The following is a 14,924-nucleotide window of genomic DNA, read 5'->3' on the forward strand; positions in this document are numbered from 1 at the left end:
TTCTTTTCAAATATTGAGTAATTCTTGATAGTTAAAATTTTGCTTGATTAATTTAATTTTTTGATAAATTAAAGTTTTATGATTTAATTTTGTTTAATAATGTAACTCAAGAGTTAATTAAATTTTGTGTTGTTTTCAAGCAATAGTAAATTTTTCAGATTGTGAATTCTAATTATAAATATTGAATTTAACAATAAATTTTTATATTTAAATTTTTTTTAAAACAGTGTTTCATTTATTGACAACCAGTGAATAGGATTAATTGTGTGCATAAGGCAAAGTGATAAACATGTTTTGTTCCTTTAGTTTTGCTGAAGTGAATTAAGACCAGGGAAACAGTTAAAGTTATTTGATTGAGTGATGCCCTTTTATTCTAGTATATATTATTGTTTAAACCTCACAATTCTTTTGGTAAACTTAGTTTGATTTTTCATGTGATTAATGAGCTTTTTAAGGGATCACTGTTACGTTTAGAGTACTCAATCGTAATTCTTATTGTTATGAGAGTTCAGGTATCTAGCTGAAGCGAGGTAAATTTTTTAATTCTGTGATTAGTTGTGTAATTACCAGGTAATTGGTACACATCGTAACAATACACACACACACACGCACAGATATATATATATATATATATATATATATATATATATATATATATATATATAGAGAGAGAGAGAGAGAGAGAGAGAGAGAGAGAGAGAGAGAGAGAGAGAGAGAGAGAGAGAGAGAGAGAGAGAGGGGGTTTGCCCAAAATTGCAATAACTAATCTGTGACCTATATATCTCTGAAATCAACTCTCTTCAATTTACTTTGTTTATCTGCCTATGTACGAAACGTGTTTTATATATATATATATATATATATATATATATATATATATATATATATATATATATATATATATATATATATAGTGGATTTCTTATGTTAGTTTGGACGCTATGGAAATCAGAACCGCTTGACAGAAGCCGACAAAATTTGGCATATGGCCCCTATGTCACCCCAGGAAGGTTAATACCTCCAAATCAAACCCCTGCCCCCGTGACAGACATCAAACACAGACAAAACAAATGAAATTTTCGTTTTTACCGGTGCTGTTCACCTTTTCTTCAGTAACTGAATGGGAGTCACCAGTAGCTTTTCTGTTGGTTTCGCCATTAAACTCCTCCCACTGCAAACTCAAAATCAGTTTAGTACATTAAAAAAAATTAAACAGATATGTTTGACTGTATTAGAATTACTTTCATTCGCTCATAAAGCAATGTAATTCAAAATATAACCTCTGCCATCACACTAGTCAGCCCTTACAATTCTCGCCATGTGAATAATTTTTCTGTGGCATGCCTACCCCCTCATTAAAAAACTACTCGCGCCAAAATTACCATATTTTTTCAATGTTCATCTTAAGCCAAATGCACCTGAATGATAATATCCTGACAATAAAATACAAATTCTTAAGTACCTTGAGGAATTACCATCATGTCTAAGTACTTAATTCACAAAAAAAAAAATCATAGTTACAGGCACAACTTTGGAATTCATCACCATCCGAGCATGCGTATTAGCAGACCAAATGCTTCTATGACAGATTTACCTATCTCATTAAAAAAATTACTTGCCACGAAATTACCACATTTTTTCAGTGTTCTTCTTAAGCCAAACGTATCTTAATTATGCACTGCCAATAGAATATAAATTCTTAAATACTTTGAGGAATTACCATCATCATATCTGGAACGAATCTCCTTCGATTTGTTGTGCAGTGAATTTCACGTAATTGATAAAAGGTCCGTCTGCTGTTGGAAGGGAGACAGACCTTCTTCCCGCACCTCCCCCCAACACACAAATACGCAGACACACCTAAGCACGTATCTAGAAGTATAAGATTTTCTATTTATTGTCTTTGTTCAGTGATGTATTTTATTCTTTACTAATGGGGGGACATAACCTCCTCTCTCCCCTTTATCTTTCCCTCACCCTCCCCTTCCCCTTCTTTTTCCTTCCCTCTCCCTTTCCCCACCACCCTTCCTCTTTCCCCTCCTTCTTCCCTCTTTCCTCCCTCTTTCTTCGTTTCTTAGTATTAAGTGTAATAACTAATCTGTGACCTACATAACTTTAAAAACAACTATCTCATTCTACCTTACAGTACTTCGTTTATTTGTGCACTGTATGTACGAAACGTCTTTGTGACGAGTGACGGCAGAAGCAGCAGAAACAGGATCAAATAACCTCTTACCTTGAAGAGTGTCGTAATCGAAGTCTTTCTCTTCCTCAAAGAACTTCGGAGGTTGAGGAGGAGTAGGAGAATGAGGTTGCGGTTGAGAAGGAGGAGGAGCGGGCTCCACCGTGAACACCTTCACCAAACTACCGCCGGTGTCCCTCACTTCCTCAAACGGCTCCACCTTCGTCTGAGTGACGGCCCCTCGCTCCTGTAAGGATGCCAGAAAGGATTTTTTGACACCCGAAGGATCGACTCTATTTTTATGCTTCGAGGGAAGATGTTCAGAATGGGAGTGCTCAGGGGAACTTGAATGAGCCATCAAGTGCTCAGGGGAACTTGAAAGAGTGCTCAAGTGCTCAGGGGAACATAAATGAGCACTCAAGTGCTCAGAGGAACTTAAATGAGCAATCAAGTGCTCGGGGGAACTTGAATGAGAAATCAAGTGCTCAGGGGAACTTGAATGAGCAATCAAGTGCTCAGGGGAACTTGAATGAGCACTCAGGTGCTCAGGGGACTTGAATGAGCAATCAAGTGTTCATGGGAACTTGAATGAGCACTTAAGAGTTCAGAGGAACTTGAATTAGCACTCAAGTACTCATGGAAACTTGAATGAGCATTAAAATGCTCAGGGGAACTTGAAAGAGCACTCAAATGCTCAGGGGAACTTGAAAGAACACTCAAGTGCTATAGGGAACTTGAATGACCACTCAAGTGCTTAGGGGAACTTGAATGAGCACCCAAGTTCTCGAGGGAACTTAAATAAACACTCAAGTGCTCAGGGGAACTTGAAAGAGCGCTCAAGTGCTCAGGGGAACATAAATGATTTTCAGAGGGGAACTTGAATAAGCACTCAAGCGCTCAGGGGAGCTCAAATTAATGCTCATGCGCTCAGGGGAACTCAAATAAATGCTCAAGTGCCCAGGGGAAGTTGAATGAGCCCTCAAGTGTTCAGGGGAACTTGAATGAGCACTCAGGAGCTCAGGGGAACTTGAATTAGCACTAAAGTACTCATGGGAACTTTAATAAACACTCAAATTCTTAGGGGAACTTGAAAGAGTATACAAGTCCTCAGGGGAACTTGAATGAGCACTCAGGTGCTCAGGAGAACTTGAATAAGAACTCAAGTGATCAGGGGAACTTGAAAGGGGACTCAAGTCCTCAGGGAAACTTAAATGAGCTTTCAAGTGATCAGGGGAACTTGAATGAGAACTCAGGTGCTCAGAGGAACTTGAATGAGCAATCAAGTGCTCAGGGGAACTTGAATGAGCACTCAAGAGTTCAGTGGAACTTGAATGAGCAATTAAGAGTTTAGGGGAACTTGGCTGAACATGCAGGTGCATAAGGGACCTTGAATAGCCACTGAAGTGCTCAAGGAAACTGGAATGAGCACTCAGGTGCTAAGGAAAATTTGAATGAGCACTCAGGTGTTCAGGGGAATTTGAATGAGCACTTCAGTGCTCAGGGGAACTTGAAAGAGCCGAATTGGAATAAGCACTCAAGTGCTCAAGGATATGTGAATGAGCACTCAGGTGGTCAGGGGAACTTGAATGAGCACTCAAGTACTCTGGGGAACGTGAGTGAGCAATCAGGTGCTCAGGGGAACTTGACTGAACACTTAGGTGCTAATCAGAACTTGAAAGAGGACTCAAGAGCTCAGGTGAACTTGACGGAGCATTCAGGTGTTCAGGGTAACTTGAAAGAGGACTCAAGTACTCGGGGGAACTTGAATGAGTAATTAAGTGTTCAGGGGAACTTGACTGAACATGCATGTGCTCAGGGGAACTTGAATAAACACTCAAGTGCTCAAGGGAACTGGAATGAGCTCTCAAGTACTCAAGTGCTCAGGGGAACTTGAATAAGCACTCAAGTGTTCAGGGGAACTTGAATGAGCACTCAAGTGTTCAGGGGAACTGGAATGACCAGTCAAGTGCTCAGGGGACTGGAATGAGCACTCGAGTGTTCCTAGGAACTTGAATGAGACTTTGAATGTTCATGGGAACTTGAATAAGTTCCCCTGAACACTGAGTGCTCATTTAAGTTCACATAAGCACTTGAGTGGTTATTCATGGGAACTGTAATGAGCAATCAAGTGTTCTTAGGAACTTGAATGAGAACTTAAGTGTTCATGGGAACTTGAATAAGTTTCCCAGAACACTTGAGTGCTCATTCAAGTTCTCATAAGCACTTGAGTGCTTATTCATGGGAACTGGAATGAGCACTCATGTGTTCAGGGCTACTTGAATGAGCACTCACGTCCTCAGGTGCACTTGACTGAGCACTCAGGTGCTGGGAGGTACTTAAAAGAGGACTCAGGTGCTTAGGGGAACTCGACTGAGCACTCAGGGGGACTTAGCAGAGTACTTGGGTGCTCAGGGGAACTTGAAAGAAGACTCAAGTGCTTAAGGTAACTTGAATGAGCACTCAAGTGCTCATGGAAACTGGAATGAGCACTTTAATGCTCAGGGGAACTTGAAAGAGCACTTAAGTTTTAAGGGGAACTTGAATGAGCACTCAAGTGTTCAGGGGAACTTGAATGAGCACTCAAGTGTTCAGGGGAAAATTACTGAGCACTCAGATGCTCAGGGAAACTTGCAAGAGGACTCAAGTGCTCTGGGGAACTTGAATGACCACTCAAGTGCTCAGGTGAACTTGATTGAGCTGTCAAGTGCTTAGGGGAACTTCAGTAAACACTCAAGTGTTCAGGGGAACTTAAAAAGGCACTGTGTGTTCAGTGCTCATTCAAGTTCCCTTTAAGTGCTCAGTCAAGTGTTCAGGGGAACTTGACTGAGCACTCAGTTGCTCAGGGGTACTAGAAAAAGGAATCAAGTGCTCAGGGGAACTGAAATGAGCGCTCAAGTGTTCAGAGGAACTTGGCTGAGCATGCAGGTGCACAGGGGAACTTGAATGAGTACCCAAGTCCTCAGGGGAACTGGAATGAGCACTCAAATGCTCAGGGGTACTTGATTTAGCACTCAGGTGCTCAGGGGAGCTTGAATAAGCACTCAAGTGCTCAGGGGATCTTGAATAGCACTCAAGTGCTCCGTGGAATTGTAACGAGCACTCAAGTGCTCATGGGAATTTGATTGCTCATTCAAGTTCCCATGAGCATTTGAGTGCCCATTCATGGGAACTGGAATGAGCACTCAGGTGCTCAAGGGTACTTGAATGATTACTCAAGTGCTCAGAGGAACTTGAATGAGTACTTGGGTGTTCAGGGGAGCTTGAATTGTCACTTAAGTTCTCAGCTGAACTTGAATGAACACTCAAGTGCTCAGGGGAACTGAAATAAGCACTCAAGCGCTCAAGGGTACTAAACTGAGCACTCATGTGCACTTCAGAGGAACTGGAATGAGCACTCAGGTGCTCATGGCAACTTGAATGAGGACTCAAGTGTTTGGGGAAACTTGAATAAGTTCCCCTAAACACTAGAGTTCCCATGACCACTTGAGTGCTTATTCATGGGAATTGGAGTAAGCACTCAGGTGTTCAGTGGTACTTGAATGAGCACTAACGTTCTCTGGCATACTCAGGTGCTCAGTGGAACTTGACTGAACACTCAGTTGCTTAAGGAACTTAAAAGAGGACTTGGGTACTCAGGGGAACTTGACTGATCATTCAGGGGCTCAGGGGAATTTGGCTGGGCACTTAGGTGCAGAGGGAAACGTGAATGAAGACACAAGTGCTTAAGGGAACATGAATGAGCACTCAAGTGCTCAAGGGAACTTGAATGAGTACTCAAGTGTTCAGGGGAACTTGACTGAGCACTCAGGTGTACAGGGGAACTTGAATGAGCAGTCAATAGCTCAGGGGAACTAGAATGAGCACTCAAGTGCTCAGGGGAACCTGACTGAGCACTCAAGTGCTCAGGGGAACTGTAATGAGCACTCAAGTTTTCAGGGGAATTTGAATGAGCACTCACGTGCTCAGTGGAACTTGAATGAGCTCTCAAGTTTTCAGGGGAACTTGATTGAGCAGTGAGGTTCTCAGAGGAACTTGGCTGAGCACTCAGGTGTTCAGGGGAACTTGTATAAGGACTCAAGTACTCTGGGGAACTTGTATGAGGACTCAAGCATTCCGGGGAACTCGAATGAGCACTCAAGTGTTCAGGGGAACTTGAATGAGCACAAGTGTTCAGGGGAACTTTAATGTGCACTCAGGTGTTCAGGGGAACATGAATGAGCACTCAAGTGCTCAGGGGAACAGAAATGAGCACTCAAGTGCTCAGGGGAACTTGACTAAGCACTCAAGTGTTCAGGCAAACTGTAATGAGCGCTCAAGTGCTTAGGGGAACTTGACATAGCGGTCAGGTACTCAGGGGAACTTGACTAAGCACTCAGGTGCTCAGGGCAACTTGAAAGAGGAGTCAAGTGCTCAGGGGAACTTGAAAAAGTGCTCAAGAGCTCAGATGAACTGGAATAAGCACTCAAATGCTCAGGGAACTTGAAACAGCTCTCAAGTACTTAAGGGAACTTCAATGAGCACTCAAGTGTTCAAGGGAACTTGAATGAGCACTCAAGTGTTTAGTGCTCATTCAAGTTACCTTGAAGTGCTCAGTCAAGTGTTCTTGGGAGCTTTTCTGAGTGCTCAGGAAAACTTGAAAGAAGACTCAAATACTCAGGGGAACTGGAATAAGCACTCAAGCACTCAGGGTTACTAGATTGAGCAATCATGTGCTCAGGGGAACTTGAATGAGTACTCAAGTGCTCGGGGGAACTTGAATGAGCACTGAAGTGTTCAGGGAGATGGAATCGGCACTCAAAAGGTCAAGGAAACTTGAATAAGTTCCCCCCATGACCACTTGTGTGCTTATTCATTGGAACTTGTAATGAGCAATCAGGTGTTAAGGGGTACTTGAATTAGCACTCAAGTGCTTATGTGTACTCAGGTGCTCAGGGGAACTTGACTGAGCGCTCAGGTGCTAAGGGGAATTTAAAAGAGGACTTGAGCATTCAGAGAAACTTAACAGAGCACTCAGGGGCTCAGGGGAACTTGGCTGAGTACTCGGGTGCGCAGGAGAACTTGAAATAAGACTCAAGTGCTTGAGGGAACTTGAAAGAGCACTCAAGTATTCAGTGGAACTTGAATGAGCACTCAAGCATTCAGGGAACCTGCCTGAGCACTCAGGTACTCAGGGGAACTTCAGTGAGCACTCCAGAGCTCAGGGAACTGGAATAAGCACTCAAGTGCTCAGGGGAACATGAATGAGCACTCAAGTGCTCAAGGGAACTGGAATGAGCACCCATGTACTCAGGGGAACTGGAATAAGCTCTCAAGTGCTTTAGGGAACTTTGATGAGCACTCAAGTGTTCAGGGGAACTTGATTGAGCACTCAGATGCTCAGAGGAACTTGAATGAGCACTCAAGTGCTCAAGGGAACTGGAATAATCACTCAAGTGCTCATGGAACTGGAATTGGCACTCAAGTGTACAGGGGAACTTGAAGGATCACTCAAGTTTTCAGGGGAATTTGAATGAGCACTCAAGTGCTCAGGTGAACTGGAATAATCACTCAAGTGCTCATGGAACTGGAATTAGCACTCAAGTGTACAGGGGAACTTGAAGGATCACTCAAGTTTCCAGTGGAATTTGAATGAGCACTCAAGTGCTCAGGTGAACTTGGCTGAGCGCTCAGGTGCTCAGTTGAATTTGTAAGAGAACTCAAGTTCTCAGGGGAACTTGAATGAGCACTCAAGCATTCAGGGTAACTTGAATGAGCACATAAGTGTTCAGGGGAACTGTAATGAGCATTAAAGTGCTCAGGGGAACTAGACTTAACACTCGGGTGCCCAGGGAAACTTGACTAAGCACTCAGGTGCTCAGGGAACTTGAAAGAGTAGTCAAGTGCCCAGGGGAACTTGAATGAGCACTCAAGTGCTCAGATGAACTAGAATGAGCACTCAAGTGATCAGGGGAACTTAAATGAGTTCTCAAGTGCTTAAGAGAACTTCATTTAGCACTCAAGTGTTCAGGGGAATTTGAATGACCACTCAAATGTTTAGTGCTCATTCAAGTTCTCTGAAGTGCTCAGTCAAGTGTTCTGGAGAACTTGACTGAGCACTTAGGTGTTCAGGGAAACTTGGAAGTGGACTCAAGTACTCACGGAAACTTGAATGAGCACTCAAGAGTACAAGGACACTTGAATGAGCAATCAGGTGTTCAGGGGAACTTGATGAGTATGCAGGTGCAGAGGGGAACTTGAATGAGTACTCAAATACTCAAGGGAACTGGAATGAGCACTCAAGTGCTCAGAGGAACTTCAATGAGCACTCAGGTGTTCAGGGAAGCATGAATGAGCACCTAAGTGCTCAGGGGAACTGAAATGACCACTCAAGTGCTCAGGGGAACTTGAATGAGCAATTAAGTTCCCAGGAGCACGTGAGTGTTTTTACAGTTCCCCAGAGCACTTGAGTGTTATTCAAGTTCCCATGAGCACTCAGGCACTCAGGGGAACGTGATTGAGCACTCAAGTGCTCTGGGGTTCTGTAAAAAACGCTCAAGTGCTCCTGGGAACTTGACTGCTCATTCAAGTTCCCATGAGCATTTGAGTACTCATTTATGGGAACTGGAATGAGCACCTAGGTGCTCAGGGGTACTTGAATGAGCACTCAAGTACTTAGGGGAACTTCACTCAGCGCTGAGGTGCTCTGAGGAACTTTGCTAAGCACTCAGGTGCTCAGGGGAATTTAAAGAGGACTCAAGTGCTCAGAGGAACTTGCACTGAGCACTCTTGTGCTCAGGGTAACTTAAAAGTGGACTAAAGTGCTCAGGGTAACTGGAATGAGCACTCAAGATTTCAGGGGAACTTGACTGAGCATGCAGGTGCTCAGGGGAAATTGAATGAGCATGCAAGTTCTCAAGGGAACTTCAGTGAGCACTCAGGTGTTCAGGGGAACTTGCATGACCACTTAAATCCTCAGCAGAACTTTAATGAGCACTCAAGTGCTCAGGGGAACTACAATAAGCACTCTAGCACTCAGGGATAATATATTGAGCACTCATGTGCTCAGGGGAACTTGAATGAGTACTCAAGTGCTCAGGGGAGCTTGAATGAGCACTCAACTGCCCAGAGGCACTGGAATGAACATTCAAGTGCTCCTGGGAACTTGAATGAGCACTCAATTGTTCAGGTAAACTTGAATATGTTCTCCTGAACACTTCAGTGCTCATTCAAATTCCCATTACTACTTGAGTGCTTATTCATGGGAACTGGATGAGCAATCAGGGGTTCAGAGGTACTTGAATGACCACTCACGTGTTCAGGTATATTTGGCTGAGTACTCAGGTGTTCAGGGTAACTTGACTAAGCACCCAAGTGCTCAGGGGAACTTAAAAGAGGACTCAAGTACTCAGGGGAACTTGACTGAGTACCCAGGGGCACAGGGGAACTTGGCTGGGCACTCAGGTGCTCAGGGGAACTTGAAAGGAGACTCAAGTGCTTAAGGCATTTTGTATGAGCACTCAAGTGTTCAGGGGAACTTGAATGAGCACTTAAGTGTTCAGGGGAACCTGATTGAGCACTCTGGTGCTAAGGGGAACTTGAATGAGCATTCAAGTGCTCAGGGGAACTGGAATGAGCACTCAAGTGCTCAGGAGAACCTGACTGAGCACTCAAGTGTTTAGAGGAACTGTAATGAGCACTCAAGTGCTCAGGGGAACTTGACTGAGTACTCAGGTGCTCAGGGAAAATTGACTAAGCACTCAGTTTCTCAGGGGAACTGTAATGAGCAGTCAAATGCTCAGGGGAACTTGAATGAGCACTCAAGTGCTCAGGGCAACTGAAATGAGCACTCAAGCGCTCAGGGAAACTTGAATGAGCTCTTAAGTGCTTAAGGAAACTTGAATGAACATACAAGTTTTCAGGGGAATTTGATTGAGCACTCAGGTGCTCAGTCAAGTGTTCAGGGGAACTTAACTGAGCACTCAGGTGCTCGGGGGAACTTGACTGAGCACTCACTTTCTCAGGGGAACTGTAATGAGCAGTCAAATGCTCAGGGGAACTTGAATGAGCACTTAAGTGCTCAGGGGAACTGGAATGAGCACGTATGTGCTCAGGGGAACTCAAGTAACCCCTCAGCTGCTTTAGGGAACTTCAATGAGTACTCAAGTGTTCATGGAACTTGATTGAGCACTCAGATGCTCAGGGGAACTTGAATGAGTATCCAGGTGCTCAGTGAAACAGATACTCAATTGCTCAGGGGAACTTGACTAAGCACTTAGGTGGTAAGGGGAACTTGAATGAGTAGGGGAACTGGAATGAGCTCTCAAGTGTTCAGGGGAACTTGAATGAGTATTCAGTTGCTCAGTGGAACGAGAACTCAATTGCTCAGGGGAACTTGACCAAGCACTTAGGTGGCAAGGGGAATTTGAATGAGCACTCGAGTGCTCAGGGGAACTGGAATGAGCACTTAGATGCTCAGGGGAACTTGACTGAGCACTCAGGCGCTCAGGGGAACTTTAAAGAGAAGTCAAGTGTTCATGGGAACTTGAATGAGCATTCAGATCTTCAGGGGAACTTGAATGACTGCTCAAGTGCTCAGGCGAAATTGACAGAGCACTTATGTGCTCAGGGGAACTTGAATGAGCACTCAAGTGCTCACGGGATCTTGAATGAGCACTCAAGTGCTCGGTGAAACTTGAATGAAGTGTGTTTAGGGTTAGAAGACTTTAAAAACAGATTTTTTTCTTTGGGTTTCGGAAAATTGGTAACTTTAATCGTTTCTATCCCTCTAAAGAAATGCAAATTAAACTTTTTATCTCTAATGGGTGTTTTATTATTATTATTATTATTATTATTATTATTATTATTATTATTATTATTATTATTATTATTATTATTATTATTATTAGTCAGAAAGACAAAAAGTGCTTGTGCTTCTTTTGTCTCACCTTGTCTAGACACCATCTTTCTCTCACGACGGTCGGAATTCTCACGACGAACATCTTGGCCACGAATAAAGTGACGATTCTGCAATAAACAACAAAAGTAAGATAAAAAATCAATAGCAGACGAACGAGAGATATAATCAACAAATTACAATGATCTAGACAAGTTTAAATCATGTTTTTATGCATTTATTGACGTCTAATAGGCGTAATCATTTCTTGTGCTCTTTTACCGAAAAATAATGTGAATCTAGTCACCTCAGATTTTGTGGAACCTTGTATCCCCTCATTCCCATGACGTTGAGATTCAGAACGCCCACCGAGAAGGTGATGTTTAGGGCAATCATGGTAATGCAAGCTCCGTAGTAGACACCTGTTTCAATTTGAAATGCTTGATAAGTTGTTTGCCTTCTAATAAGATATTCGAAGATGTAAAACCATTCGTTTTTCATTGGTTTAATAATGGCTAGAGGCAATCACGTGAACGAAAAACATTAGTAGCCTGCCTAATCATAAAACGAGGAACATTACAAACTAGAAACGTTACTACTAGCCTGCAAACCATCAAACGAGAAACATTACTACTAGGTTGCCAAAAAATAAAATGAGGAACATTACTGCTAAGTTGTCAAAAATTACTACTAGGTTGTCAGACATAAAACTAGAAACATTGCTGCTAGGCTGCCAGACCATAAGATATAAAACATTGCTACTAGCCTGCTAAACCATGAAACGAGAACCATCACTACTAGCCTGCCAAACCATAAAACAAGAAACATTACAAACTAGAAACATGACTACTAGTCCATAAAACTATAAGCATTACAAACAAGCAACATAACTACCAGCCCGCCAAACCATAAAACGAGAAACATTACAAACGAAAACATTAGGCTACTCCTAGCCTGCCAAAGCATAAAACGAGAAACATTACAGACGAAAAACATTACTACTAGCCTGCCAAACCATAAAACGAGAAAAATAACTGCCATTAGCCTGCCAAACCATACAACGAGAAACATGACAACTAGCCTGCGAGTGGAAGCTTCTCCGTCGGGGGTAGTTTCTCAGTCATGGCCATGAGGAACACCATCATGGCCAGCATTGAGTTGATCCCTAGACCGACTTTCTCGCCCGTCTCCGACGGAAGGGAGAACACCATCAGAGCTGAAATGGTTGAGTTTATGAGCTTGGAAGCATCGTTAACATGTTCGTATCCTCTGTAGCTCATTTTGTGTCGCATTGTGGCAAATTTAACGCCAATAAGTATCATTTTTGGTTAAAGCTAGGAGGTGAACATGTTTTCGAGAGCAGTATTATTTTATGTAAGCTTCGCAGTTTTGAAATATTCTTTCAGTAATGGTCATAAAGGCATAATAAGGACATACAATAAACAATTGTCTTTTGGCAAAAGGTCTGCACACATAAAAAAAAGTTCCTTTTGTCATTTTTTAAAGCATAAAACAGTAGCCAATATCGCTCTATGCCTTATAAGGGTTCCAACCTTTCCCTTTCGTCAACTAAAGAAATCTGTTTCGTTGTGTACATACACTTCAAAAAACTAGGCAAGAATGATAATATGATATTTAATAGAGTTTACATCCTCTAAATATTCAAGGAACTTCAATAAGATCATTTTGAATTTTCCCTTCTTCAGTTAATTTTTTCACAGTCAGAAGCAGACAGGTGACCCTGAACTCACTCACCGCAAATATTGATCAGGATTCCTGGCATGATGAAGAAGAAGAGGGAGAAGATCGTACGGCGCTGAATTTGAATGTAGAAAACAATTGCTGGAAGAGAGGTGAAAGCTAAGTGTGTATGATTGTTTAGTGCTGACGTATTGAACTAGATTAAGGAAAAACAGGGTTACGGACTCTCACTTCAAGAGAACAGAATTTATTGGTAAAATTATTCACTAACACTAATGTTTGAGGGGTATTTCGTCAAATATGGTCCATTGAAACAACATCACTGAACGGTACTTGAAGGTAACTACTATTCGTACTTGACATCGGATATTTGCAGCATGGGTTGTGGACCTCCATGTATTCGCTGTAGAAATCCTCCAAGAAGAACATCGGGTTCTGAGTGAATTTCGACAGATCAGCTGGGCCAGGTAGCAAGATGATCTGCAAGGGAAGAGCGAGTCAAAGGTTACCTGATCATAGCAAGGCAACCTACTGTCAAGAATTGGGTGCTCGGTTGACACGTAAGTTGCCAGGGGGCGAAAGTAAAGCATTCTGACTAGTCTGGCCTCGGCTATTGTCATATTTTAGCAAGACAGGGTCATCTGGTGATTTGACGAAGCAAAAGGCTCCTGACAAGATCAAAACACGTAAAATAGCCTATGGCTCAAATTTCATCTACAAATACTTAGAGAAATAATCATTATATTTCGAAAAGAGGTATATTTTTTTTAGACTCAGATTAACGCACATTAATAAACCTGGGTGCTTCTGCACAACTGAGCTCGGCCAGGCAACAGAATATCTTCATTTCCTTCTTCATTTGGAGCTAGGTGTAGCAGTGACGAGAGTTTCCAAAGGGAGCAGAAATCAAGAGGTTAATAGGGCATTGCGGCTATTGAAAATAATTAATATTTTCTATAAGTGTGTGTGTGTGTGTGTGTCAATTTTCTCACCTCATTTTTGTCGTAGGTCCAGGACGAGAACGTCAGATGACAAAGCTGTTGGTCGAAAGGGTAGTACTGGATGTCCAAAGAGCAGATGGCGTTGAAGATCCCGTGGCTGACCAGCTCCACCTCTCCCGTGTGGAACACGATGGCGTTGCTGTTCAGGATTAGCCCCTCGTAGTCGGCGTCATTACTTCGGGAGAAAAGAAGAAGAAGATTCCTTTATCTGTTTTCTTGAATGCGAGCTAGGAATTCTTTCAAGTTGTTCGTCACTTTTAATCTCAGGTACCAGTCTGGTGTGCATATATATGTATATATATATATGTATATACGAGTATATATATACATATATATATATATATATATATATATATATATATATATATATATATATATATATATATATATATATGATATATATTGATGAATTTAGAACGAAGAACATCCAAAGCATATTTTTAACTCTTTATTTTTGCGTTTCGGTACAAATCTGGTACCATTTTCGAAAAATCAGCTGAAATGAGCAAAGACATGGATGTGTGGTAAAAGTATATACAATATTACAATTGCAAATACAATAAAGGTCGGAAGCTTAAAAAAAAACTAAAAAAATAAAAAAAAACTAGGACAAGATAATATAAAACATATTTACATAAATTACAAAGGAAATGAACTGCCATCAAGGTTTAAAGTTGGCTTATTTAATCTAATCAATACAGATTCTAAAATTCTAAGTTCTTGTTCATTCCTGGACTTTATCAACATTTTAAAGTTCTCTCTGTTTACAGTTGCGTGACATAAATTTTGACAGTGGTCTCTTATTGTGTACATACATACATATATATTTATATATATATATATATATATATATATATATATATATATATATATATATATATATGTGTGTGTGTGTGTGTGTGTGTGTGTGTGTGTGTGTGTGTGTGTATGAAGAGAGAGAGAGAGAGAGAGAGAGAGAGAGAGAGAGAGAGAGAGCGAGCCATGCTATCAAGTCAAATAATATATACTCACGTGTTCATCATAATGATATCAGGATACCAGATGTTCTTGTAAGGAATTCGTATGACTCGAGTATCTTCGTAGTCAGCTGGCTCCCAGGAGAGATAGTCGTCCTTCCATTTCATGATGATCTCCGTGTTCGTCCGTATGAATTGGTTCTTGGTGTCCT

The 14,924-nt window shown here is 41.8% G+C and overlaps 1 protein-coding gene across 1 annotated transcript in view; it reads right to left on the bottom strand.

Annotated features, from left to right (window-relative positions):
- LOC136847514 (uncharacterized) overlaps window positions 1-14,924 on the bottom strand; it is a 74,163-nt gene that overhangs the window by 3,640 nt on the left and 55,599 nt on the right. Inside the window, exons 11-23 of the mRNA XM_067119255.1 lie at window positions 14,768-14,922; window positions 13,748-13,931; window positions 13,112-13,235; window positions 12,810-12,896; window positions 12,136-12,270; window positions 11,362-11,476; window positions 11,107-11,185; window positions 10,071-10,294; window positions 7,769-7,955; window positions 7,350-7,626; window positions 5,815-6,361; window positions 3,250-3,508; window positions 2,237-2,735 (exon numbers count right to left, since the gene is read on the bottom strand). Coding sequence (XP_066975356.1) covers window positions 2,237-2,735; window positions 3,250-3,508; window positions 5,815-6,361; window positions 7,350-7,626; window positions 7,769-7,955; window positions 10,071-10,294; window positions 11,107-11,185; window positions 11,362-11,476; window positions 12,136-12,270; window positions 12,810-12,896; window positions 13,112-13,235; window positions 13,748-13,931; window positions 14,768-14,922 — 2,872 coding nt within the window. The remainder of the gene's footprint in view (window positions 1-2,236; window positions 2,736-3,249; window positions 3,509-5,814; window positions 6,362-7,349; window positions 7,627-7,768; window positions 7,956-10,070; window positions 10,295-11,106; window positions 11,186-11,361; window positions 11,477-12,135; window positions 12,271-12,809; window positions 12,897-13,111; window positions 13,236-13,747; window positions 13,932-14,767; window positions 14,923-14,924) is intronic.

The sequence above is a fragment of the Macrobrachium rosenbergii genome, chromosome 16, assembly GCF_040412425.1.
Source record: "Macrobrachium rosenbergii isolate ZJJX-2024 chromosome 16, ASM4041242v1, whole genome shotgun sequence".
Classification (NCBI taxonomy): Eukaryota; Metazoa; Arthropoda; class Malacostraca; order Decapoda; family Palaemonidae; genus Macrobrachium; species Macrobrachium rosenbergii.